The 25,476-nt window shown below is 39.6% G+C and overlaps 3 protein-coding genes across 4 annotated transcripts in view; 1 reads left to right on the top strand and 2 right to left on the bottom strand.

The window, feature by feature from the left end:
- The window catches only part of LOC141647171 (putative wall-associated receptor kinase-like 11), a 144,349-nt gene that overhangs the window by 55,979 nt on the left and 62,894 nt on the right, over positions 1 to 25,476 (bottom strand). The window lies entirely within an intron of this gene.
- Positions 7,556 to 8,332, bottom strand: LOC141648627 (uncharacterized). The gene has a single exon (XM_074457354.1). It carries the CDS (start codon positions 8,330 to 8,332, stop codon positions 7,556 to 7,558), a length of 777 nt encoding a protein of 258 aa, XP_074313455.1.
- LOC141648626 (uncharacterized) lies at positions 12,967 to 14,491 on the top strand. Its single transcript, XM_074457353.1, has 3 exons — positions 12,967 to 13,164; positions 13,280 to 13,494; positions 13,567 to 14,491. Exons 1-3 carry the CDS (start codon positions 12,967 to 12,969, stop codon positions 14,489 to 14,491), a joined length of 1,338 nt encoding a protein of 445 aa, XP_074313454.1.

Here is a 25,476-nt window from a genome sequence, read left to right as displayed (position 1 = left end):
AAACTAGCTTGAAATAATAAGGCACGAGCAACGTTTAAAATGTGTCGATGCTTGCGTTCGACCCGGCCGTTTTGTTGAGGCGTGTCAATATTGGATCTTCGAAAAATAATACCGTTAGTGTCAAAAAATTTATGAAGAGACATAAATTCAGAGCCATTATCGCTACGTAAAATCTTAATTTTCTTTTGAAATTGACGCTCAATCATAGCGAAAATTTTTTGCAAGGTTTAGGTGTCACTTTTGTGACGTAAAAGATAGACCCATGTGGAATGTGAAAAATCGTCAACAATTGTTAAAAAATATTGTGAACCACATGAACCGTTTGGGGAGTATTTACCCCATAAATCACAGTGAATCATATCAAAAGGAGCAATAGCATTTTTTGAACTTAAAGAAAATTGTTCACGGGTTTGTTTTGCTCGAAGGCAAATATCACAAGTTTTACTTAAAAACGGAGAAGTAGTACGAGAGTTTTTATTAATAAAAGGTAAAAAAGAAGAAATATTTGTCGAGGGATGCCCCAACCGTCTGTGCCAAAGCTCGACTGTGTTATTGAGGCTCACAGAGTAGGCTTTGACTTCGTCAGTGCGAACACCCTTTAAGTAGTATAGTCCCTCACGTTGCTCACATGCTCCAATCAGCATCCTCGAGGAACGGTCCTGAATGAGACAAAGTTTTTGGGAAAATTGAATAGTTAGAGAATTGTCAAGAAGGAGACTTGACACGGAAATAAGGTGACATTGCAAATTAGGTGCATATAAAACATCTTTTAAAATAAGACGAGAAGAGAGAAAAATATCACCACATTTGGTAGCTTGCGTTATGTCGCCATTTGGTAACCCAACAGAGAGGGGTGCGATTTTTCGGATATTAGTAAAATGTGATAGACATATCCCGACATATGTCGAGATGCCCCCGTATCAACAATCCAAGAGGAGAGAGGAGTCTTACCATTGAGGCGATAATTGGAAGCGAACTTGTGTGATTCCCACAAGTGTTTGAGCTCTACCAACTTGGCTGGTGTCATATTATTGATGTCGAAAGTGCTACTGACCGGCTGTTGAGAGGAAGAAGATGACTGCCCCGCAGCCATGTGAGCACGGGGTTGTGCATTGGACGTGTTTTGACGTCGTTTCCTGCCACGGTCAGGTTTAATAACCACTGGATTGTTCGGGTCACTAGTGTCAACAATAATACGTTCTCGCGGTCTGTCCCTCCACCAATCCGGAAATAGTCCGGTGACACGGAAACAAACTTTGTAATTATGTCCAGACCGGTTACAAGCAATGCAACGAGTCCTGACAGTGCTAGGAGCAGGTGGGTCATTACGAGGTCTGATAAGGCTAAAGTCGTATCACCAATATCAAAATAAATCTATCTCAAGACTAACAAGAATAGCTAGTGGTAAGACAGGTATCGAATCCACAGGGAGGCGGTAATAGTCAGTCTGCAAATATTTAAATTGTCTAAAGGTAACCGTTTTCTTAGGGTTTTGTTTTGTTTATTATCTAACCAACTAATTGCGAGTAATAAAAAGAGGTTTAAAGAATGATATTAACAGTCTAGGATTTCCGGTTCACTAGGTCAATTATATGGGGTCTATTAATCAATTGCTAGATCTACCAAGTTGTCTAAGGTCATAAGATCGGTCGACTCTATTATGCCCTTTAGATCGATTCTAACATGCGGTCGCTATAATTAGATACAATCTATTCGATTATCGCAGCCTATATTAATTCTAACCCGGTCGGTGAAAGGATTAATTCGCTACACTAATTAACAACCCAGGCCTAAGTTAATTAACTAGAATAAGAATAATAATCAAACGGCAACTTAAACGATTTCACTAGCAATTAATCAATTTCCCCTTTCTAATTAACCTAGATCCCCTTAATCCTAGATGAAGATTTAGCTACTCATAGTAATTATAATAACAACAATAACGATATAAGAAAGCATAATTAAGAACATAAAAGATGAACAATAATGATAGAATAATTATTAAAGAAAGACTGATACCGTAATAAAGGAATGCTTAGATCCGGAAGGAAGAACAATAAATAAACTAAACTAAGTATTTGAGAGAGTTTTCTAAGGTAGCTATATTAAACCTACTGAAAATAAAGCATCGCCCACCTAGGGTACGAGTTTTGGTATTTATAGCAATACATAACCGACTTAAGGAAAGTTGCGGGAATTATAAAACTGGAAGGTTCCTCGATCGAGCCTAAGTGGACTCGATCGAGGAACCACTTCCTCGATCGAGCCTGGCCTGACTCGATCGAGGCACCAAAGTTCAAGAACACCCAACTCTCGACATTGCGAAATTTAGTTGATTAGGTTGGTTCCTCGATCGAGCATGAAGTTCCTCGATCGAGCCTCACTGTACTCGATCGAGGCACCAATTTCTTGCTTTGCGCACTGAACTTCAAACGGCTGCCATTTCTTCGTTACTTGTCAGAAACAAGCGATTTTCATGGCGTTGGAAAGCTAAGAAGATAAGCTTTCACCTCCATTGGAATCACTTGAAAATTAGTTGTAAAACTTGAGATATGGCTCTTCAAAGTAGGCACTTGTAATAAGAAGCTCGTTTCTTCGTGTTTTATTCTTAACTTCTCTTCCTTCATTCTTATGGATTCTAGTGTCATGCTTCGTGTATCCCTTCATGCCCACTCCGCGATGCCCATTTCATTCCTTTGCTCCTCAAATACATCATTTCTGCATTAAACATCAAAAGGTGGAAGTATCGACATTCTAACATAAAAGGCATGTAAATGATATAAACTAGCACGAAAACCGTATCAAAAGTAATTAAGGGGAGACATAAATATGTATATAATTATGACTCATCAAACTCCCCCAAACCATCTCTTTTCTTGTCCTCAAGCAAAGCAACACACAATACAAAAGGCAATCATACAAATGGCGAAAAACAACTCAGAGCTAATGTTTAATGCACATACAAATCCCAAGCTATCCATATCTGTAACAAAGTAATGACTAAAGTGTACCAATAAAACAAATTCAAAGGTACGGGAAATAGAAAACGTAGCTCAAGTCTCAAGTCACCATACTATAGACAAATGCCAAATACCTTTCGACCTTGCAAGACAAATTAGTCGGATTCTCGCGGATTCACTCATGCACTCATAAGTATTATAAGGGTGAGTTATATGTGAAGATAGAGAGAAGTAGAAACACTCACTCAACTTATGAAACATGCATGCAATCTAATGTGATAGGGATTTCCCCAACTAATATGCAATCATCATATGCAGACAAAAGTACATGTATCAAGGACAATAAGGGTGGCAAATGGGTTAAAGGGATAGAAATGGTTTGTGCCAAAGCACGTTATGGATATGTGGAGCTAAGACGGTAGTTGCAGCGCTAACCAAAACCAAATCTTAAAATAACAGATGAACCCAACTTAGAGAAATGATCTCAACTTTACAACGTATGAGAGTTAACAAACTACTCTCCAATTATGCATTAGACTCTAACAACCATCCTTTTGATCCTTGACAAAAACCAAATAAAGCAATCAATTTCTTTTCTTTTCTTTTCCTCTTTCAATTCTCTTTTTTCGATTTTTTTTTCTTTTTTTTTTTCTTTTTCTTTTTTTTTCTTTCTTTTGCTTCATATTTTCTTTTTTTAACACAAGGATACAACACAATTGCTAAAAGTATATTGCTATACCCACAAGACAACAATAAGTCCCAACCCAACCATAATAGCAAAATAGACATGATAAACAAGCAACTGCGACTGTCCCAAAAAGGTAGGCAAATTCTGGATTGTAGCTCATAAGATTTAATTTAAGATTGGCTACAAGGGTTCAAACGGGCTAACAAAAGGATAATTGTAAGGCTTATTTGAACGATAAGAACCGCCTATCCACATGTACTTAGTCAAATGAAAGCAATAAAAGTATCAAGAAATCAATGTCACACTTATGCAATTTGATATTACATATTCCACAAGAAGAAACCACACTCAAGCCTAATTGACAATGAGACCAGTTTATTGATTTTCCTGGCCTAGGAAGCTCTATAGACCTCAGAATTTAAGTAGTTTACCAACATAATTGTGTCAAATCTAATCAATATAAGGCATGTCAATACGGCTAAGACTTGAATTATGAGCTTTGTTTTCACGGCTAACGAGTCAAAACAATGTACATGGACAACTATATGAGATTCAAATGCAAAAACAATGCAATTTAACATCATTGTTATTTAATTCACCAAGACTCGACTCAATAAAGGAAAAACATGTTTTTGTGTTTTATAAATTTTTTAATTTTTATGGATTTTTTTAATAAAAACACACAACAATAAGTAAATCACACAACATAATTAAACTCCTCCCCCAAACCTAAATGTCACAGTGTCCTCATTGTGATGCCTACAGCATAGCAATCACACACAAATACAGCAACCTAAAGGACACAACTAACAAAAGGAAGGAAAAGAAATAGATAATGCAATTAAAGAAGGTACAAGGGAAGAGAATACCAGGTAAGAGCAAAGAAATTCCCTCAAACCAGCTGCAAAAATAGGGTAAAATAATCAACCGCGCAATTCCTATCATCGTCTGGCTATGAATAAACCCAAAAACATGGTGACTCGATCGAGCCCCATACCACTTGATCGAGCACCTGTTGCCGTCCTCTTCTTTTCTTTATATATCGATTACCCGCAATTGGGCACAATCAAAACAGCTCAAAGCTCTTAATAGTCGATCATAAATCTGCGCATGTGCTACACAAAAGCATAAGTAGCACCAAGATATAACAGGAGCATATAAAATCAATGTTAAAGACCGTCTCAGCATATCAAATTTTTGATGACAATTATAGGAAAACCGCAGTAAATTGTTCGTCCAACCAAAAGAGTATGGAGTATCAAAGCACAAAGTAGAAGTCATACGAGACAGTTTATCACTCACCACACCAGTAATCCTTATGAAGTTATCGTCAACAATTACCTCTTGGTCAGGAGGTCTACCACTCCTAATGACAGAATCAGTGGCAAAAGAATATATTACCTCTACCATGCTAGGAGTATTCATTGACTCATATGCCTTCTCATTCCCTTTGTTGATAGGCTCTATCCCATATATTTCAGTTTCTAAAGCATCCAACTCAGCTTTCCAAATGGGAGATTCACCTGCACATGTCTCAAAACATATCAAAGCATCTGAAGGGTCCTTAGTAGGGGTCCCTTCTGCAAAGTATTCATCAATATCATCTTCAACATCAGAAACATCAAAATATGCATTCTGCACAGGTGTAATAAAATGAACCTCACTAGACTCAAAATTAGAATCAAATTCATAACTGAAGGAGAAGTATCCAAATAAAGAGTCAACATATCGTCACATGAGTCCCATTTAACCTCAAGATCTTCGAATCGCGCATCATCACTCTCCTCATCCCAAGACTCATCACAAAAGGGGTAATCTAAGGGGTATGTCAAGTCTTCCTCATGTGACTCACTGCCTGTAAAATTGTCATAGAGGGGTTCTAGATTGTCGTCAAAGAAGGGGTTATCAACTGAGCATATGGTCTCATCCTCTATGTTTTCCTCAATATCCTTTTCATTCTTTAAAACGGTTTCTATGGTGTCACCCACACCCTCATCCATGTATGAGTGAAATGAAAAAGTGGGTTTAATGCATTCAATAGCAAGCCATTTAAAGAAAGAAAGGACATCTTCAATATTCTTACCACCAAAATCTCCCATACCTATGGAGTCAATGTAGGCTTGGGTTTGTCTGTTCATACCTTTTATGATGGTAAGGCACATAGTAAGCCGTGGAATTTTGGCCTCGTAATTATGGGAACGAATCCAATCATTCCATCTATGCATGTAATCATGGAAGTTCTCATCTTCACCCCGTAGAAACTCGATGGAGAACATTAGAACGGTCTCAAGGAACTGATGTTCCCTGAGACGAAAGACAAACTAAACAAAAACAAACAGAAAAATTGTTGCCTCCCCGGCAACGGCGCCAAATTTGATAAGGCTAAAGTCGTATCTCCAATATCAATACAAATCTATCTCAAGACTAACAAGAATAGCTAGTGGTAAGACAGGTATCGAATCCACAGGGAGGCGGTAATAGTCAGTCTGCAAATATTTAAATTGTCTAAAGGTAACCGTTTTCTTAGGGTTTTGTTTTGTTTATTATCTAACCAACTAATTGCGAGTAATAAAAAGAGGTTTAAAGAATGATATTAAAAGTTTAGGATTTCCGGTTCACTAGGTCAATTATATGGGGTATATTAATCAATTGCTAGATCTACCAAGTTGTCTAAGGTCATAAGATCGGTCGACTCTATTATGCCCTTTAGATCGATTCTAACATGCGGTCGCTATAATTAGATACAATCTATTCGATTATCGCAGCCTATATTAATTCTAACCCGGTCGGTGAAAGGATTAATTCGCTACACTAATTAACAACCCAGGCCTAAGTTAATTAACTAGAATAAGAATAATAATCAAACGGCAACTTAAACGATTTCACTAGCAATTAATCAATTTCCCCTTTCTAATTAACCTAGACCCCCTTAATCCTAGATGAAGATTTAGCTACTCATAGTAATTATAATAACAACAATAACGATATAAGAAAGCATAATTAAGAACATAAAAGATGAACAATAATGATAGAATAATTATTAAAGAAAGACTGATATCTTAATAAAGGAATGCTTAGATCCGGAAGGAAGAACAATAAATAAACTAAACTAAGTATTTGAGAGAGTTTTCTAAGGTAGCTATATTAAACCTACTGAAAATAAAGCATCCCCCACCCAGGGTACGAGTTTTGGTATTTATAGCAATACATAACCGACTTAAGGAAAGTTGCGGGAATTATAAAACTGGAAGGTTCCTCGATCGAGCCTAAGTGGACTCGATCGAGGAACCACTTCCTCGATCGAGCCTGGCCTGACTCGATCGAGGCACCAAAGTTCAAGAACACCCAACTCTCGACATTGCGAAATTTAGTTGATTAGGTTGGTTCCTCGATCGAGCCTGGCTTGACTCGATCGAGCATGAAGTTCCTCGATCGAGCCTCACTGTACTCGATCAAGGCACCAATTTCCTGCTTTGCGCACTGAACTTCAAATGGCCGCCATTTCTTCGTTACTTGTCAGAAACAAGAGATTTTCACGGCGTTGGAAAGCTAAGAAGATAAGATTTCCCCTCCAGTTGGAATCACTTGAAAATTAGTTGTATAACTTGAGATATGGCTCTTCAAAGTAGGCACTTGTAATAAGAAGCTCTTTTCTTCGTGTTTTCTTCTTAACTTCTCTTCCTTCATTATCATGGATTCTCGTGTCATGCTTCGTGTATCCCATCATGCTCACTCCGCGATGCCTATTTCATTCCTTTGCTCCTCAAATGCATCATTTCTGCATTAAACATCAAAAGGCGGAAGTATAGACATTCTAACATAAAAGGCATGTAAATGATATAAACTAGCACGAAAACCGTATCAAGTAATTAAGGGGAGACATAAATATGTATATAATTATGACTCATCAAGGTCCCCCTTGTCCCCGACTGCACTGATTAATACGAGTGGCGAATGCCATGGGTTCAGGTTTGGTGCCGGCGCGTTGAACAGTCAAATTACGAACACCTTCTTCCTGTAAAAGACGATTATAAGCAAAATTTAAATTGGGAAGAGGATTGGTACCGAGAATGTGTGATATAGCGTTGTCAAAATGATCGTCGAGACCAATTAAGAAATCCCGAACCCGCTTCTTCTCCCGACGAGCATCCATAACTGTGACCCAATCACAACGACATGGGTTACATGAGCAAGACGGGAGAGTATCATTTTCAAGAATCTCGTCCCAAAGAGTGGTGCTGCGGCCATAGTAAGCCATCAACGACTCCGTAGGACCCTGTCGATGGGCCATTAGTTCAGCCTGCAAGCGATACACACGCGCGTCATTTGTCTGGCATAAACGGTTCTTGACGTTGTCCCATACCTGTTTAGCTTCAGGTCGTAGAGCGATTTGTTTTCGAACGTCGGACTCGAGGGCATTATATATCCAAAGAGTGACCAACGCGTTTGCAGACCACCACGATTCGAATTTTGAGTCCGAATCAGACGGTTTAGTGATTGTGCCATCGATGTATCCCAATTTACCCTTTGCGAGAAGAGCAAGCTTAAAGGATTGGGACCATTCATCATAATTATTTCCGTTAAAGGCGATTTGAGTGATCTTATTGCCGGTATTTTCGATATGGATGAGATTATATGAGGATTCAGTTTTCGAATCTTGAGGTTTTTCTGTGGAGTTTGTCATGATGAAGATGACGGCGTTTTTTGTTTTTTTTTTTTTCAAATGAAGAAACAGAGGAAGCAAGGGTAATAATTTCTATAGGATTATTAACCTAGAACCTGATACCATATTAGAAACTTATATTCGGGAAATATTTCATCTATTATTCAGTCGGAAATTGTGTACAATACAATGCATATACTAAGCTATATATACATGATGTGAGACTTCGTATTTACGGAAACAAATTCTTTTGCAACAGCTATATCTATATACAAGGTAAGGATCAATCGAGGATGATTTTCATCCCCTGATTGTGTATGTGCAACGGCTCTTAATTGAGCAAGGGACCGTTGGTCTATTATAAAACAACTTTCAATCATCAGCATATTAAAAACTGGATAACATCTTTAATTAAAAGATAAGAAAATTTTAAATCTGTGTAATGGAAGAGACATTAGCAGAGGATTCACTTATGTTGTCGGAAACATGTTCTCTAAGAGAATCATTAGGGAGATCATCGATACATTCAGCCTTCATGTCTTCCGGATTGATGCCAACAACTCGAATATTCGCTTTTCGAAGCGATTTTATTGATTGCGGAAGCATACTATATGGTTCTTCTTGGCAAAATAATTATTTTTTCTTCTATGTATTTAAGAGTTGATGAGCCTTGAAAGGTATGAGATTTGGGGAAAATAGGAATGGAGGAAGTAGAAATGGTAAGATTACACAGAATTAAACGGGAATAATTTGTTATACTCCGTATATGTTTAGAAAACCTACCAAAATCAATCCCTAGAATCATGGGTAAATCATATTCTGTTAGTTTATAATTGTTTCCTCAAATAACCCAAAGATGCTGAGATTACGCAGATTATATAGGGCATTATTAACAAATCACTATATTATTCGGCTAAAATTACGCAAATTACGCAGATTTGATATAGATTTTCGAAAAGATATTCATCTTGTTTTGGAAAATCTTCTAAAACTCTTTCAAATATAGAAATTATTATGCTGATTATACGGAAATGGAATACTTAATTTGCAAATGACACGTGGCAGAACCCATCTGCCGATGACACGTGGCAGATGGTTTTTGCTTTAATATAATATATGATGAAATGTATTCACGATGCATAACGTGTCTCGTCAAGTGTGATAAAACAATTGTTATCTTGATTTGGATGGAAGGGAGTAACTAGGGATGGTAAGGCAATGGCTTCGTGTCGGCCGAACTTATATCCGTCCTAAAATATCATCCAACTATTTAAAGCTTGATGATTTATAATTTACTAATGTCCCTCTTTTGGACTTAATTTCAGTTTAATTCAGTTCAGATTCATTTAAGTTAAGTTCAGTTCAGTTAAGTTCAGATCAGTTCAGCTCAATTTAATTCAGCATTATTGTTGTTGTTGTTGTTGTTGTTGTTGTTGTTGTTGTTGTTGTTGTTGTTGTTGTTGTTGTTGTTGTTGTTGTTGTTGTTGTTGTTGTTGTTGTTGTTGTTGTTGTTGTTGTTGTTGTTGTTGTTGTTGTTGTTGTTGTTGTTGTTGTTGTTGTTAAGGAAATGATAAATACAACACTTAGTCTGTTATTATTATTATTATAATTATTGTTGTTGTTGTTGTTGTTGTTGTTGTTGTTGTTGTTGTTGTTGTTGTTGTTGTTGTTGTTGTTGTTGTTGTTGTTGTTGTTGTTGTTGTTGTTGTTGTTGTTGTTGTTGTTGTTGTTATTATTATTATTATTATTAAGGAAATGATAAATACAACACTTAGTCTGTATTTAAGAAACTAAAAGAGGTAATAAATTCATAAAAATGTATTAATTATTAGGGTAAATTGATAAACACTACCAACTTTAGTCATCTTTTTCATAATCAATACCAACATAACCATTAATTAGTAATCAGTACCAAAATATTAACTTTTTTCTAGGATAGATACCAAATCGCCTTTTTACTCTAATTTTTTTTCCTACTTTAAAGGTTCTTTCATCTAAGAGAGGGAGTTAGAAGGGGGTGAGTGGAGATTTGTACTTGAATGCGGCCTTTTTGGCCTTTCTAGAGTAGGTTAAGATGAGATTTTCAGGCGACTTGGTACCTATCGTAGAAAAAAGTTAATATATTGGTATTGATTATTAATTATTGATTATTTGGGTACTGATTATCAAAAAGGGTCACTATATTGGACTGTTTATCAATTAACCCTAATTATTATTATTAATAATGTTATCAATTATATTTATATTTATATTTATTATTCTGATTATGAAAAAGGGGTCACTATATTGGTACTGTTTATCAATTAACCCTAATTATTATTATTAATAATGTTATCATTTATATTTATATTTATATTTATATTAATATTAATATTTATTATTATTATTATTATTATTTAATTACTATTATATTACATTTTTTTATATATATTAAATTATTATTATTATTATTATTATTATTATTATTATTTTATTTTTTTATTATAAGATGCGCGCAGCTTTCATTAAAATAAAAATAAAAGGTTTACATGAAATTGGTGGGGAGCCGAGAGACAATCTGGGCTCCCACACCCTTAGCAATAGTAAAGCTAAGACGAGTAAAAATGTAAGCGGCTACCCGAGCCCCAGCATCCTGAGATACCGAGAATTTCTGGATCCGCTTGAGCAAGGCAACAACATCCGAACTCAGCTCCCCCAGTGAAGAGAAAGAGAAAGGTAGGAAACCATAACCCGCTACCGCGCACAAATCTCCATATTATTATTATTATTATTATTATTACAATATTTTTATTATTATCTCAATTTATTTCAGTTCAATTCAGGTCCATTAAGTTCAGTTTAGTTAAGTTCTACTGTATTAAATTCAGTTCAGTTCAGACAATTTCACTTCAAAAGAACATGGCTTAAATAAATGAAAAATAAAGTAGGATAATTATTTTGGTTCAACTTTTTAATATGCATTGACTAGATATTTAATATTTAAAACCCAAAATGTCCCGATCTGAAGAACGTCTAGGGTTTCCTAGGGTTCCGTCTTAATCTTCTTCGTTTTCTCCTCTCGTTTCGAGGCTCCTCTCACGATTTTTATCGTGAGATTGGGCGACGCTTTTGTTTTTCTCTTTTTGCTTTTTCTTTTCTGTGCAGGTGCTGATGGAAGGCGGATCGAGGGGCCAACACCGGGATGGGAAGGAGCCAATGGGCACGGCCGAGGGTTTATTCGAATGGGATGATGAAGGGTCCTCGGTTGACGGTCATGATAAGATTCTTCTTGTGGGGAAATTATGGGCATCGAGAGCTATCAATGTTAAAGCCGCTGTTGAGACGATGATAAAATTATGAAATCCTTCGAAGCCTGTTATGGGCAATGTCCTAGACGCAAAAGAGAAGACTTTCATTTTTCGATTCGAAGCAGAACGCAATAGGGCACGAGTCTTGGAGGGACAACCGTGGCATTTCGACAAGTTTATGTGGTGCTTTGACGAACCCAACCAATCAGGTAAGATTACGGACGCATCTTTGGTTCGATTCCCAATTTGGGCACGGGTGTATGACCTACCCATAGCGGGTAGGACTTGTAGTTCTAATGCTAAGCGATTGGGGGATTGTTTGGGAAAGTTTATCCATTTCGAACATGGTCCGAACCCGGAACTTGATAGGGCTATTCGTGTACGTGTGTTATATGACATCAGAGACCCGCTTAAAGCCTCTATTCCTATTCGCATGAAGGGGGGGCACACTGCTTCGTTCAATGTGAAATATTAACGTCTTCCGACTTTTTGTTATGGGTGTGGCTTGATTGGGCATGGGGAAAAGGATTGCGAAGATGGCCCATACGAAGAGGAGGATTTGAAATATGGGGAATGGCTACGGGCTTCGCCATGGAAAGTCACTAAAACGGTTAAGGAAGGGGTTGGGAGAGCTGCGAGAAACTTAAGTGCGAAATTTGATGCAGTGAAGGCGGGGGAGTCTGAAGATGCAATCAATTGTATGATCTCGAAGCTTCAAAGCATTGCCCTAGACCTAAAAGCCAAGAAGAATGTGCGGAGTGTGAGGAGCCTGGATGATAGTGTAAGGGAGAATGCTGATGACCGAAGGGGAGTGTGCCACAGGAAACTACACGACCAGGACCAGGGAGGAAGTAAGCATGGGGTTATAGTGGAGGGAGATGTAGTAGGGCAGCTGGGTAAGGGAGGAGAAGAAGGGTTGGGTGGCGAGTTTTCTGACTTTTTGGATGTGGGTTTAATGGAAACGGAAGGGCAGGTGGAGGAGGCTGTGGTGAAGACAGTTGAAGCGGGGGAGGATACGGGAGGGGAGAGGAGTAGCAGGGGTTTGCGTAGGTTCATAAGGAGTGGAGAGATCAGCGAGGGACGTGAGAACTCGCAGGTTGTTGGTGATCAAGGGGCTGTTAAGAGGAGCAGGGAGGAAGGGGATGGTGAGGAGGCTCAAAAGAGGTTACGAATAAACTTAGACGGGGGCATCTTAATACCTGAGGCGGAGGTTGATGGTGGTCAGCCCCGCTGGGCCCAATGAATGCTTTAAATATTAACTGCCGAGGCTTGGGCAACCCCGATGCAGTGTGTGCACTCCGCGCGTTGGTGCGGAAGGAGGCCCCGACCATATTATTCTTATGCGAAACTAAATTGTGTGGTCGTGAAATGAGGAAGGTGAAGGAGAAGTTAGATGGTTATTTTGGGATTGAAGTAGATAGTGTGGGTCGGTCTGGTGGTTTAGCGATGCTTTGGCGTAAGGATGTCGATTGTTCTTTTATGTCGGCCTTAGTTCACCATATGGATTTTTCTGTCAAAACTACTGAAGGGGAGTGGATGATTACGGGGTTCTATGGGTGGCCGGCTGTTTCAAATCGTCACCTTTCATGGGAGTTGCTTCGTCTTCTAAGTAGATAGTCACAGCTGCCTTGGGTTTGCCTAGGTGATTTTAATGAGATACTTTACTCGATTGAAATGATAGGTGGGAGCAGACCTCAGCGGCAGATTAACAACTTCCGGGATGTTAGTGATGATTGTGGTCTTAGGGATGTACCATGGGAGGGATATAATTTCTCGTTTGATAATGGTCAAAGCCGGTGACGCGAATAGACAGAGCATGCTCGATAGGGCCCTTTGTACGGCTGCTTGGACTGATTTATTTCCATTTGCTAGGATCTTCTACTTGGCTCGGGAATGGTCGGATCACACACCCATCAAGTTGGTTCTAAATAGGAGAGATATTGAGGGGCCGAGACCTTGAAATTTCAGGTTCGAACAAATTTGGATTGAGGCGGAGGGGTGTAGTGAAGCTGTTGATAGGGGAGTCGAGAAAGGAGGTGGGCATTTGGTATGGGTTTTGCAGGAATGTGCGAGAGAGTTGCGGGATTGGAAGGGCATGAATATTAATTGTATTGGCAAGAATATAGGAAGGAAGCTGAAGCAAGTTGAGAAGCTGAACACGGGGTTGAGGACGGCTGATAATGTCCATCGAAGGAAAAAGCTCTTGGCCGAGATAGCTGAGTTGAGACGAAAAGAAGAGCAGTTTTGGAGGCAACGATCCCGGGCCTTATGGTTAAAAGATGGTGATAAAAATACTAAGTTCTTTCATACACGTGCTTCGGAGAGGAAACGGAAAAATCACATAGCTAAACTCGTTGATGATGATGGGCGGGTTCGAGAAGGGGATGAACAAGTGGCTCAGGTGGCTAAATTGTATTTTCAGGAGCTGTTTTTGTCCTCTAATCCTACGGTACCAGCAGGGGTCTTGGCGGGTTTGGGGAGCAGGGTTATGGCCGAGATGAATGAGCAGCTAAGGCGGGAATATACAGAAGAGGAGGTGATTGAAGCTTTAAACCAAATGCACCCATTAAAGGCCCCGGGTCCGGATGGGATGAATGGGCTTTTCTACCAAACATATTGGAGCTCGGTGGGACCGGATGTGATAAGCACTGTGTTGGCTATTTTGCGTGGCCAAAAATCATCTCGAGAACTAAACAAGACAAACATTGTACTTATTCGTAAGAAGAAAGCTCCCGATAAAATTCGTGATTTCCGTCCTATAAGCCTTTGCAATGTAGCGTACAAATTGGTATCTAAAGTCCTTGCAAACCGACTGAAGCCCTTTCTTGGTGAGATTGTCTCGGAAATCAAAGTGCATTTACCCCCGGGAGAGCGATTTCGGATAATGTTATGATTGCTTTTGAAGTTTTTCATTATATGAAATACTTAAATAATTCCGAAGGATACGTGGCTATTAAATTGGACATGGCAAAGGCGTATGATCGAGTGGAATGGCTTTTCTTGGAACGGGTTTTGTGCACGATGGGTTTTTGTAGAAGATGGATTGATCGCGTTATGGATTGTGTGTCAACGGTCTCGTTTTCAGTTCTTATTAACGGCTGCCCAACGCCCGATTTTAGTCCCACGAGAGGGCTACGACAAGGTGATCCCCTTTCGCCCTACTTGTTTATCTTATGTGCCGAAGTGTTATCAAGTCTTTTAAGACGGTCTGTGGAGTCGAATGCTTTACATGGAGTCCGAATATGTCCCAATGCTCCACCAATTTCGCACTTGTTTTTTGCCGATGATAGTATTTTTTTCACAAAGGCCACGGTGGAGGAGGTTGAGGTGATACAGTCCATATTACACAGCTATGAGAGTGCTTCCGGTCAGTTAGTTAACTTGGATAAAACTACTATTTCCTTTAGCAAGGGGGTTCCTCGGCAGAAGCGGAGTAATTTGGCAACAAGGTTGGGCATGATTGTGGTGGAAGAGCAAGAGAGGTATCTAGGCCTACCCACGGTAATTGGGCGCTCCAAAAAAGTGCTCACGAATATCCTGCGAGATAAGCTCAGTAAACGTTTGTCCGGTTGGAGAGGGAAAACATTTTCTAGGGCGGGTAAGGAGGTCCTTATAAAGGCAGTAGCCAATTCGCTCCCTACCTATGTTATGAGTATTTTCAAAATTCCCGTCAACTTTTGTGATGAGCTGAGGTCGATGATATCTCGTTTTTGGTGGGGTCATGAGGAAGGAAATAGGGGAATCACGTGGGTCGCATGGAGGAAATTAAGTCAATCGAAGAGTATGGGGGGTATGGGGTTCAGGGACTTCCATCTCTTTAATATGGCTCTTATAGGTAAGCAAGTTTGGAGGTTGCTAACCGAGCCTAATGGCTTATGGGTGAGAGTTATGCGTGCAAGATACTTCCCAGGGAGCGATGTACTTAAAGCGGAATTGGGCTCTCATCCAAGTTATACTTGGAGAGGAATTCTTAAAGCTAGGGATTTGCTCATAGACGGCTGGCGGGTTCGGATAGGAGATGGGCTGACAACTAGAGTTAGGTGGGATGCGTGGATCCCTGAGACTCAAACGGGTCGTATTTTGTCCCCGAGGATTGCGGGTCACGAAGATATGGTGGTGGCTGAGCTCTTCGATGCTAATGAAGGAGTATGGCGGCATGACTTAATCAACTCGCTTTTCTTAAGCTTCGAACGAGACCGGATATGCAATATTCGAATAAGCACACTTCGCCGAGTGATTCTTGGTTTTGAGTGGCGGAAAAGGATGGCATTTACACCGTGAAATCTGCATATAGGCGGTTGGCGGGGGGCAAAGGCGAGCTTGAATTGGGAGGTGCTTCGAATTGGGTTAGGGAGAAATGGCTCTGGAATCGGCTCTGGAAAATCCCGGTTTGGCCACGAGTGAAGCTCTTCTTTTGGCAGCTGTGCAGCGAAGCTTTGGCAACTAGAGCGAACATTGCGACTCGAATTCGAGGTGAATGTCTTTTATGCTCTTTTTGTAATTCACGTTGTGGACGCGGGCCCACAGGGGCGCTTGGAAAATAAGCGTTTGCATTTGTGGAATCGCCACCAATTTTTATGGGAAATTGGAACCGTTCGAATACCTCGTGTCATGTCAAGACACAAAGTAATGACATGAACACTAACAACTCGTTACCCTTAGCATTCAATGTCTAGAATGACTCTTGTGGATGCCAATGAACACGGATGTTCACAGAGATCTGGAGTAAGGGGTGAGGGTACGTATTAGGAAACTCTTTAATCGAACACCTAATCCCGCCCGCCTCGATAGCGGCCTCTACTAATGATTAGGGAAGTTATTCATACCTGTAATATTGTCGATTATATGCATGCAATGCAACATCCAATGTTTTAATCCAAGCATGTGAATTAAACTATGTCGGTGAACAATTAATTAGCACTCATTAATGTCGAAGTAGGGTTTAGATTAATTACATGTGAAAACAAGTAAACATCCATGACAAAATACAATAAGTAAATTAAGAAATAAATTACAATGATTTAACTGATTTACGTCATAAACATGCTCAAAAGAGTTTTAGAAATAAAAGAAAATAATAAATAAAATAAGGAAAATTAGAAAATTGGAAAAATGAGGAAATTGGAAATTGATTCAAATTAGGAAAATTGGAAAAATATGGAAAATATAGAAATTATGGAAAAATATGGAAAATATGGAAAATAAGGAAAATATGAAGAAAAGAAAAATTGGAAAATATGTCGAATTATGGAAAATATCGAAAATTTGGAAATTTGGAAAATATGTCGAATTATGGTGATAATAAGAATAATGGTTAATTAAAATCCTAATTAGAAACCCTGCGTCAAAACGAGAAGAGTTCAGAGGCAGAAACCACCTCAGAACAGGCGCAACATCTGCTGCGTCCTCTAGAAGAGGCGCAGCACTTCCTGCGTCTGTTCTTGAGTTAGGTTCTGACTGTGAAAGTCAGACTCGCGGTTTTAAATGTTTGTTGGTTAATTTACATTGATTTATTGATTGGTAACTCGAGTAGAAGTGATTAATTGATTTACATGCATCTAGGATCCTCATGAAGTGAAAGAAAACAATTTAAAACGAATTATTATAAGTTAGATATTATTTACGATGCTGGAATTGATTTATTTACAAACTTGAAGTTAATGGTGGAAACAAAAGATTACGAATTGATGAAGAAAACAGATTTAAAACATGTATCAAAGACGAAATCAAGGGACTTGATATGAACGAATCCAGTCTCTAAAATCCGAGTTTGAATTTGTGACGAAAATCCACAAATATTAATTATAAGGGATTTAAGTCGAAAATTATTGAAATGGATTCATAAAAACTAATTTGAAAATTATTAGGTGAAATAAGGGAAAGAACGATGAAAGAAAAATAAAAGACGAAAGAAACAAAAACCCGAGGAAGAAGAAGAAGTGCATCAACTGAAAGCAGCCCCTGGAAGATGCGCAGCAGATGCTGCGCCCTTTCCAGAAGGCGCATCAGTTGATGCGATTCTTCCCCACGTCAGATCTGTGTTACTTCCGTTAAAAAGGGTTTTAAAAGACGGTTTCGAGCATGCTTATGACATAAATTCTTACATTAATTATAATACAGAAAATAAATACGTTAAATAAAATACATTAAATAAAATTGGGATTTTACATCCTCAGACTTACATGTTAGCGTCGCGAGATTTAACTAAATCGGTTTTTAGTGGTAACTCGACTCGATCTATAATGCAAATATGAAAGTGCCCTTGAAAAAGGATTTAAGAGCAAATTGAATTGATTAATTGATTATGGTGTAGTGGAGTTGGTCAAATTGGTCGGTCATGCAAAACGAGGCTGGTACTCGGAAGGATCCGAGCTTACGTGGTCGAAAATTCAAGCACGTAGGCGCCAATAAGCAAGAGCGTGGTCTTAGAATGCAAAGGGAGAAGAGAAGGGCGGACACTCGCGTGAGAAATATGAGGAACGAAGGTCCCTATTTATACTAATCACACTACAGAATTATGGTAAGACTAGGATACGGAAGGAAAGATCCGGAAATAACCGACTTAGGTTAAACAAGGAAACTTGGACAAAAAGAAAGCCCTGAGGAAAAGGCGCAGCAAGTGCTGCGTCCCTTGGAAGAGGCGTAGCACTTGCTGCGTCCTTTCCTCAGCGGGTTCCTCCTGCGTAAGAAAGCGCGTTTGACAGCCTGTCGTATTTTAGGTATAACTTTCTCTACAAGACTCGGATTAAGGTGATTTCGGTGGCGTTGGAAAGATAAGAAAGAGATCTAGAACTTTATGTGAAATAGGCCTGACCCAAAAAAGTCGTTATGACCTCGTAAAACGGGCCTAAAGGTCCGGTTATCATTTTAACTAAATGAAAGGCACATTTTGTAATGTAAACTTGAGTTTAGCCTAATGAAATGACATGTGACTCAAAATGAGATATAATCTCAACATTTTATGACATCCTAACCTTAGGTAGACAAGCGCATTGTTTTGACTCGGGATTTGACGGTTTTAGGAAATGAAGACGGTTTTTGACCCGGACTCCAAATGAACTCTAATTACTGCCAAAACGACCGTAATGACACCTAGATGACGAACATGAGGTAGACACAAGTGTTTGAGTTACCTTTTATTAACCGATTTATGAAACGTCATAAAATCGCGACATATGCTAAACATGCGGCCCAATCATCACTGGGTGTTTGGCGGGAGGTGCAGAAACGAGGTGTCTACAAAGCCCCCACTTTGACTGAGGCTTGAACAAGGCAAAAGTCAAAGTATAGCCCTCAGGTCAATCGAAGATTACAACCTGACGACTATGGCGACGTGAGGCGGTTCAAGGGGTCTGAACCAAGGACCTGTCGTCGGGAACATTTTAGAGTCTGTCGACAATCGAGGAGGGTCGTTTAAAGTCCATTAGACTACGTAAGGAAGCTCGCCAGCCATAAGAAGAGACCATACCTGAGACTTCTTTCTCGAGATGTTTCCGGAGTTGCGTAGGAGCTAAGATTAAGCGTAGGAGCTAAGGTTAAGACCTAAAAATTTTGTAAGGATTTGTGCTAGGGTGTGGGGCCCTAAAGAAAAGCATCGACGGGAAGGAGGTCAAATATAATCTCAACCTGAGGGGTAACCAAGGTTTAGGTGTAGGAACTCTAAGAAAAGGTGGTCCTAAAGGATGTGATCCTAAAGGGAAAAGGTGATCCTAAAGGAATGTGATCCTAAGGGGAAAAGTGTATGAACTCTAGGGAGTTTGGGAACCTAAAAGAAGCTAGGTGTGTGAACCTGGGTATATGAACCTAAAAGGACGGCTGGTATGAGAACTTAAAGACTTATGAACCTAAGAGGAATTGGGATCCTAGGGTTAAGTTTAGGAACTTACTGGGTTACTAATTCTTGTTTTAAACGCGTGCACTTAAGCTTTCTGGGGTATGAGAACTTCAAAAGGATTTATGGGTTTATGAACCTAAGGACGTTGGTGTGAGAGCTTTCAGGTTTATGAACCTGAAGGAAGCCATTTTGGGATCTAAGAATCTAGGGGTATGAATCCTACTTTGGGTTTACGAACCTAAGGAATGAGGCGCTGGTTTGGGAACTTCTGGAGAACGACACCTCTGCCGAACTCCGCGAGGAAACAATAATGTTGAGGATAGCAGGATGTTGGTAGAAACTACTGGGGAAGCTGCTTGGGTCGTCTTCAAATAAAATTCGATAAGACTTTGGGTTGATCGAGAGGGATGATTGTCTATCCGTGTACTCTCGCTGGGGGAACATAATCGGGAACTGATCTCCATGTCTCGAGAGGGAATGTCTGTCCGTGTACTCTCGCTGGGGGAACATAATCGGGAACTGATCTCCATGTCTCGAGAGGGAATGTCTATCCGTGTACTCTCGTTGGGGGAACAGAATAGAGGTGTGTCGAAACACCTGTCAAAGAATATTCGCTCGTTGTGGCAAGCGAGGTCTTGATAAAGTACTGCTTCTGATACTTACCTGCATGGTTAGTAGCCACACAAGAATGCAATCTAATATATGCACGTAAGCTGATACGTGCATTTTATATAGTCTTTTTAGGCCTTTTCATGCACGTATTTCCATGCTTTTATCGTAGTTTATGCTACGAAATGCCCCGAATATGCTACTTTGGTTTGTTTTGTCTTATTTGCAGGAATGGACCATAAAGTAGTGAAATCAAGCCTTTTATCGTCCGGTTAGCATGCATTTGGAGGAAGAGTGAATTTGGAGCGGGAATGTAGCTATTTTGAGATGCGCAAAGAAGTAAGATAGCTAGGCGAGCAAAGGAAGAACTTCAAATTGCTAGTGCCTAATTTGAAGAGCCATATCTCGCGTTCTAAAACTGATATTCAGATGATTCTAATTGGAGATGAAAGATTGTCCTCTTAGCTTTCCAACGCCACCGGAATCGCCCTGTTTGTCCAAGTAACGAAGAAATGGCAGCCGTTTGAAGTTCAGTGCGCAAAGCAGGAAATTGTTGCTGGAAAGTACTCGATCGAGTACAATTATGTTCGATCGAGTCCTTTTTCTACTCGATCGAGTAGTTGCATTTTAGGATTTACTCGAACGAGTAGATTTTCTACTCGATCGAGTGGTTTAAGCTTTAGTTTACTCGATCGAGTGGTTTTAAATCACTCGATCGAGTGGATTCTCTTATGGGCTTGGTCTATTTAGTTTTATTCCGTCATTAGGTTAAATAAATCCTATTTTCTTATAAATAGGAAGTTAGGACGTCATTGTAAGCTCTCTCTTCTCTTCTCCCCTTTCTCGGCACTGAATACATTGTTCCAGTTACTTTGTTCTTCCTTAATTCCGGATTTAATTCAGTAACATTTCTCTCCCTTTTCCTCTTTAATTTAATATTTATTTCTCTTCCTCTCTTTGTTATTTATGTTCTTTATTTAATTATGTCTAGCTAATTCCTTTAATATGTTAGGACTAGGGAAGCCGTGGTAGCAATATGTTAGGATTGACATGATTAGATTAGTTTTGTGATAAGAATTGTATTAAGCAATATAATTGTCATTAGGTTGAATGAATGCATGCAGGAGACCGATTTATTTAGTTACCCCCGACCTGGATCGAAAGATTGGAAGGGAAGACTTGCTTAATTACAATAGGTGATACCTAATTAGGGCGAAAGCTAAGTTAGGGAGACCCTAGGGCGATTAGAGACCGAAAGGGTATAATCGTAGGTTTAAGGACCGAAAGGTGACGACCTCGCTCTTCTTATCAATAATTTAATCGACTCAGTTGACCCGATAGTGTAGTTGTAATACTCCGTATTTATGGTCTTGGGGGTACTCTATCGAGTAGCCCTTACTCTGTCGAGTAAGGGTATGTTGCAGAATAAAATAGTTTCTGACCTGTTGGGCACTCGATCGAGTAGTCAGGGGCACTCGATCGAGTAAGGAAGTACTCGATCGAGTACCTTGGGTACTCGATCGAGTGTCCGGTTTTACGGGGGTTTTTCTCGGGTTTTGTTAATTACGCGATTAAGGTATTTAAACTTATTCGGCATTGTTCTAAATCACTTTTTACAAAAACCTAAAACCTGTTTAAGAGAGAAAGCAGTCAGTCATCTTCCTAATCGCGTTCTTGACAATTCCCGGAGTTCAGACGGTCGGTTTGCATCGTAGTTTGTGTCGTTGGATTCCTTGCGTCGAGGGTAAGCTTTTAATGTAATTTATATAATGTTTTGTTAAGATTAGTGAAACCCTAATTTAGGAATTGGGGGTTTTTATGAATAGTAATTGAATAGTAGTATCTATGTGTTGTATGGTAGGAGGAGAGTTCATAGAAGAGGCGTTTTGAGACAGCTGTAGATACCGTCTGCGTGTTGTGCTTTCCAGGTAGGATTTCCTACTCAGTATTAGTCCCATAATGGGATATTGGTGATGTGCTGTAGTTAGTTGATTGATATGATGATTGTAATTGTGATTGTGATTGTGGTTGTGTTTGTTGATGGTTCTCGAGATGCGTTCTCGGCTGAGTGGGGTCACTTGCGGGAGTGATCTCACGCCCTAGTTTCGCCCTTCGTGGAACCCGCCACGAAAGGGGATGTGCACATTAATGGACAGGGTTATCGCTCGTACGATGAGCGGGGCTTAGGTGGGAACGGCTGCGGTCCCCCACTGGCAGGGCTGGTCCAGTGGACAGTCAGTGATTGAGACGGTTGGTTGGATGTGCGTGTGTGTGTGTGTGGCAGTTCAGCTGTCTGTTTGTCTTATTGTTGTTATCTATATTGATTGTGTGATTAGTACTGTAATACCCCGTATTTTTATATAATAAATTAAACGGATATTATCGAATTAAACGGATATTATTAAATGGATATTATTATATATTAATTATTATACACTTTATATTACCAATTAGTCGGGTAATTTGTCGAGTCGATAATTATGTTAGGTTATTTTATTTAACTCGCGTCGTATCGGTCCAAGTTATTTAAGACGGGTTTATACGGAATTGTTAGCATCGACCCATTTGAACTGTCTCAAATTGTCCAGCCCAAATTAATTATTAATTGTACCATACCCTAACCTTATTAATTAATACTACCCGTACCCTACCCTTGATTAATAATAAGTACTACCCATATCCTTACCTAAATAATCCCACTACCCGTAATAATCTAATGCAAGCCTACCATACCTTACTTCCTTTTTCTTTTCTTTACACATTTTCCCTGCAAAGCACACAAGCATGCCTTTACTTTACACATGCTTGTCCCTTCCTTTTCATCAACACCAACACCCAACCTCACGCATAAAGAGAGGGAGAGGATGAGCGTGAGTGTTTAGCATGCAGCAGGGAGGAGCCGGGGGTGGTCGTCGACGTCAATGGGTGGCCATGGTGGCTGTATTGGTGGCGGAAAGGTAAGCATGTCACAACCCTTCTCTGTTTTTATTATTTAATGTCGGGTTTTTGGGTGGTTTTCGTGTCTTGTGGAGGCTCGACTAGTGGTTGTTAGAAAGGTGAGGGGATAGGGTGGTAAGGGAAGAATGTTGTGGTGGTGGTTAGGGTGGTTATAAGTGGTGGGTAGCAACAGTAGAAGTCGACTTTGACAGGGGGTACACACGGTTATTTACACGGGTTTTCAAGGGAGTTTGGACTGGTGGGTTTTGGGTGGCACCACCGTGGACTAGGGGGAGGTCGAGACGGTGGTGCTGTGGTGTCGGTGTTCGTGGGTTGACGGCGAGTCAAACAGTGGTTGTTGGGCAGAGTCTAGGTAATAGTCGCGGTGGTTGCAGGAGGAGAAACACGGGTGTTTGGTGATGCTTGGTGGTGAACTGACCAGGTTGACCACCCTGGTTCGACTCGCCGGCGGCAGTCGACCAGGATGGTGGTGGTTGTTGGTGGTGGGGTCGAGTTGGGGAACACGGTAGGTGGTTGTCGTGGTGGTGTAGGTGGTACGTTAATAGTGAAGCTGAGTGTGAAGGCGCGTGTGTTTGTTTAATGTCGGGTTGGATTCGTTTCGTTGTTATTTAAATTATCGTATTCTAAATTGAGTAATTAATTCCCGAGTGCATTAAAATAATCAAAGACGGGTTTCGTCATAGTTAATCATTATATTTCAATAATTGGACACATGCTTAATTAATTAATATTCCGAGTTATTTAATTAATTAAGAGACGGGATTGTTTGAGTTATTCTATGTTGGATTCGGGTTTCCTTAAATCGTATAATTCGTTTAAATAATCGTGTTGGTTTAAGTTCCGAGTTAATTAAAATAAAATAATAATTTATTTACTAGAAACGGGAGTTTGAGACGGGTGTGTTAAAATGAAAAGGTTACTATATCGGGAAAGTTCCATTTTAAGAGATTATACTTTAATAACTTTCTATTTCGGGGAAGTTGGGTCAAATACTAATCGGATTATTTTAATTATCAGCCGGGCATAAGTTGGTGTCGGGATGGTATTTCGGGAAGACTTATATTTGAGAGATCTCTGTATTTAGTAGTTAGTAATTATAAATATTATAATTGTGTTAGGTGGCGGATTCGTGAAGGATCGATAATCAAATTCATTACTTTATTTAAACCGCTTAATTGGATTTGCTGGCACTTGAGGTAGGGGAACTACACTTGTCTTATTATCGTTATTGATCGAATTGTGTTGACTGGATTTCTGGTTGTCGATTTATATTATCATTTATATTGGGAAAGGTGATTGGCTGATTTGATCGTATTGAGTAAGATATCACAACATCGGTTAACTGGCATGACTTTATGATTTATTAGTTCAGTGACTTATTTACATATTGCGTTGCATTAAATCTCTTGGGCGTTCATATGCATTGGAGACGGGAATAAGGAGATTTGGTTTATATTTCACTTAAAAACAGACATGTGATATTATTTATAATGTTGATTAATTTTGTTATGTGATGCATATCCTATCATGTGGTGATATGAGACGGTGTGGAGGTTATTCAGGGTCTGTGATATGGAACAGAGATTATTCAGGGTCTGTGATACTCAGGGTCTGTGATATGGAACAGAGATTATTCAGGGTCTGTGATATTCAGGGTCTGTGATATGGTGTGGAAGTTATTGATATGGTGTGGAAGTTATTGATATGGTGTGGACGTTATTGATATGGTGTGGAAGTTATTGATATGGTGTGGAAGTTATTGATATGGTGTGGGAGTTATTCAGGGTCTGTGATACGGAGAGGTGGAGTATGTGACGAATTGAAAATGGAGTTATGTATTTTGTTGTCGTACTTATTTTGTTTTCCCTACTCAACCTCGTGGTTGACCCTGTGTATTCGTGAACACCTGTGATGATCCGTTTTATGGGGAGCAGACTTGACAGGTTTAAGAGATAGGACGGGAGCTTGATGGGCGTGAGACATTGGATCAGACGACTTAGTGGCTAGATCATCATTTAGAAGACTTTCACTTTTAATTATGTCAGTTCTTGTAATTCGAGTTGAAATGAGTATTTGTAATAATTCAGTTAAAATATTATCTAAATTGCCTTGGAGTTTAATTTGTTATTCACTACCTCGGGAAACCGAGATGGTAACAGCCCGTTTTATTTAGGAATGTCTTGACGAGGACTTCTTTTATAAACCGGGGTGTTACAAAGTGGTATCAGAGCGAACGATCCTCAGGCCTAAACCAATGAGCCCAATGAACATAGGAAGAGTCTAAATAAAATGAGCACCGGGATAGAACTGTTAGGAGCACACTGCGGTAAGGTATGAGTTAGGGGCCCCCTCACACCGAACCAGTGGCCCTCTCAGTTTGACTCGGACAACCCTGAGGGTATATAAGAGAAAGGGTAGAAAGTTGTTTGAGGTTGAACAGAAATTCATATATCATTGCCTAAGTGTTGACTTATTGA

This window comes from Silene latifolia, chromosome 3 (assembly GCF_048544455.1).
Source record: "Silene latifolia isolate original U9 population chromosome 3, ASM4854445v1, whole genome shotgun sequence".
Lineage (NCBI taxonomy): Eukaryota > Viridiplantae > Streptophyta > Magnoliopsida > Caryophyllales > Caryophyllaceae > Silene > Silene latifolia.
This window is presented reverse-complemented; position numbering and strand designations above follow the sequence as displayed.

Coding starts and splice junctions, on each gene's coding strand:
- LOC141648627 (XM_074457354.1), bottom strand. CDS start 8,332: ATGACAAACTCCACAGAAAAACCTCAAGATTCGAAAACTGAATCCTCA.
- LOC141648626 (XM_074457353.1), top strand. CDS start 12,967: ATGAGGAAGGTGAAGGAGAAGTTAGATGGTTATTTTGGGATTGAAGTA. Junction 13,165..13,279: donor GGTTCTATGGGTGGCCGGCT/GTTTCAAATCGT, acceptor TTGAAATGATAG/GTGGGAGCAGACCTCAGCGG. Junction 13,495..13,566: donor TTCTACTTGGCTCGGGAATG/GTCGGATCACAC, acceptor TTGAAATTTCAG/GTTCGAACAAATTTGGATTG.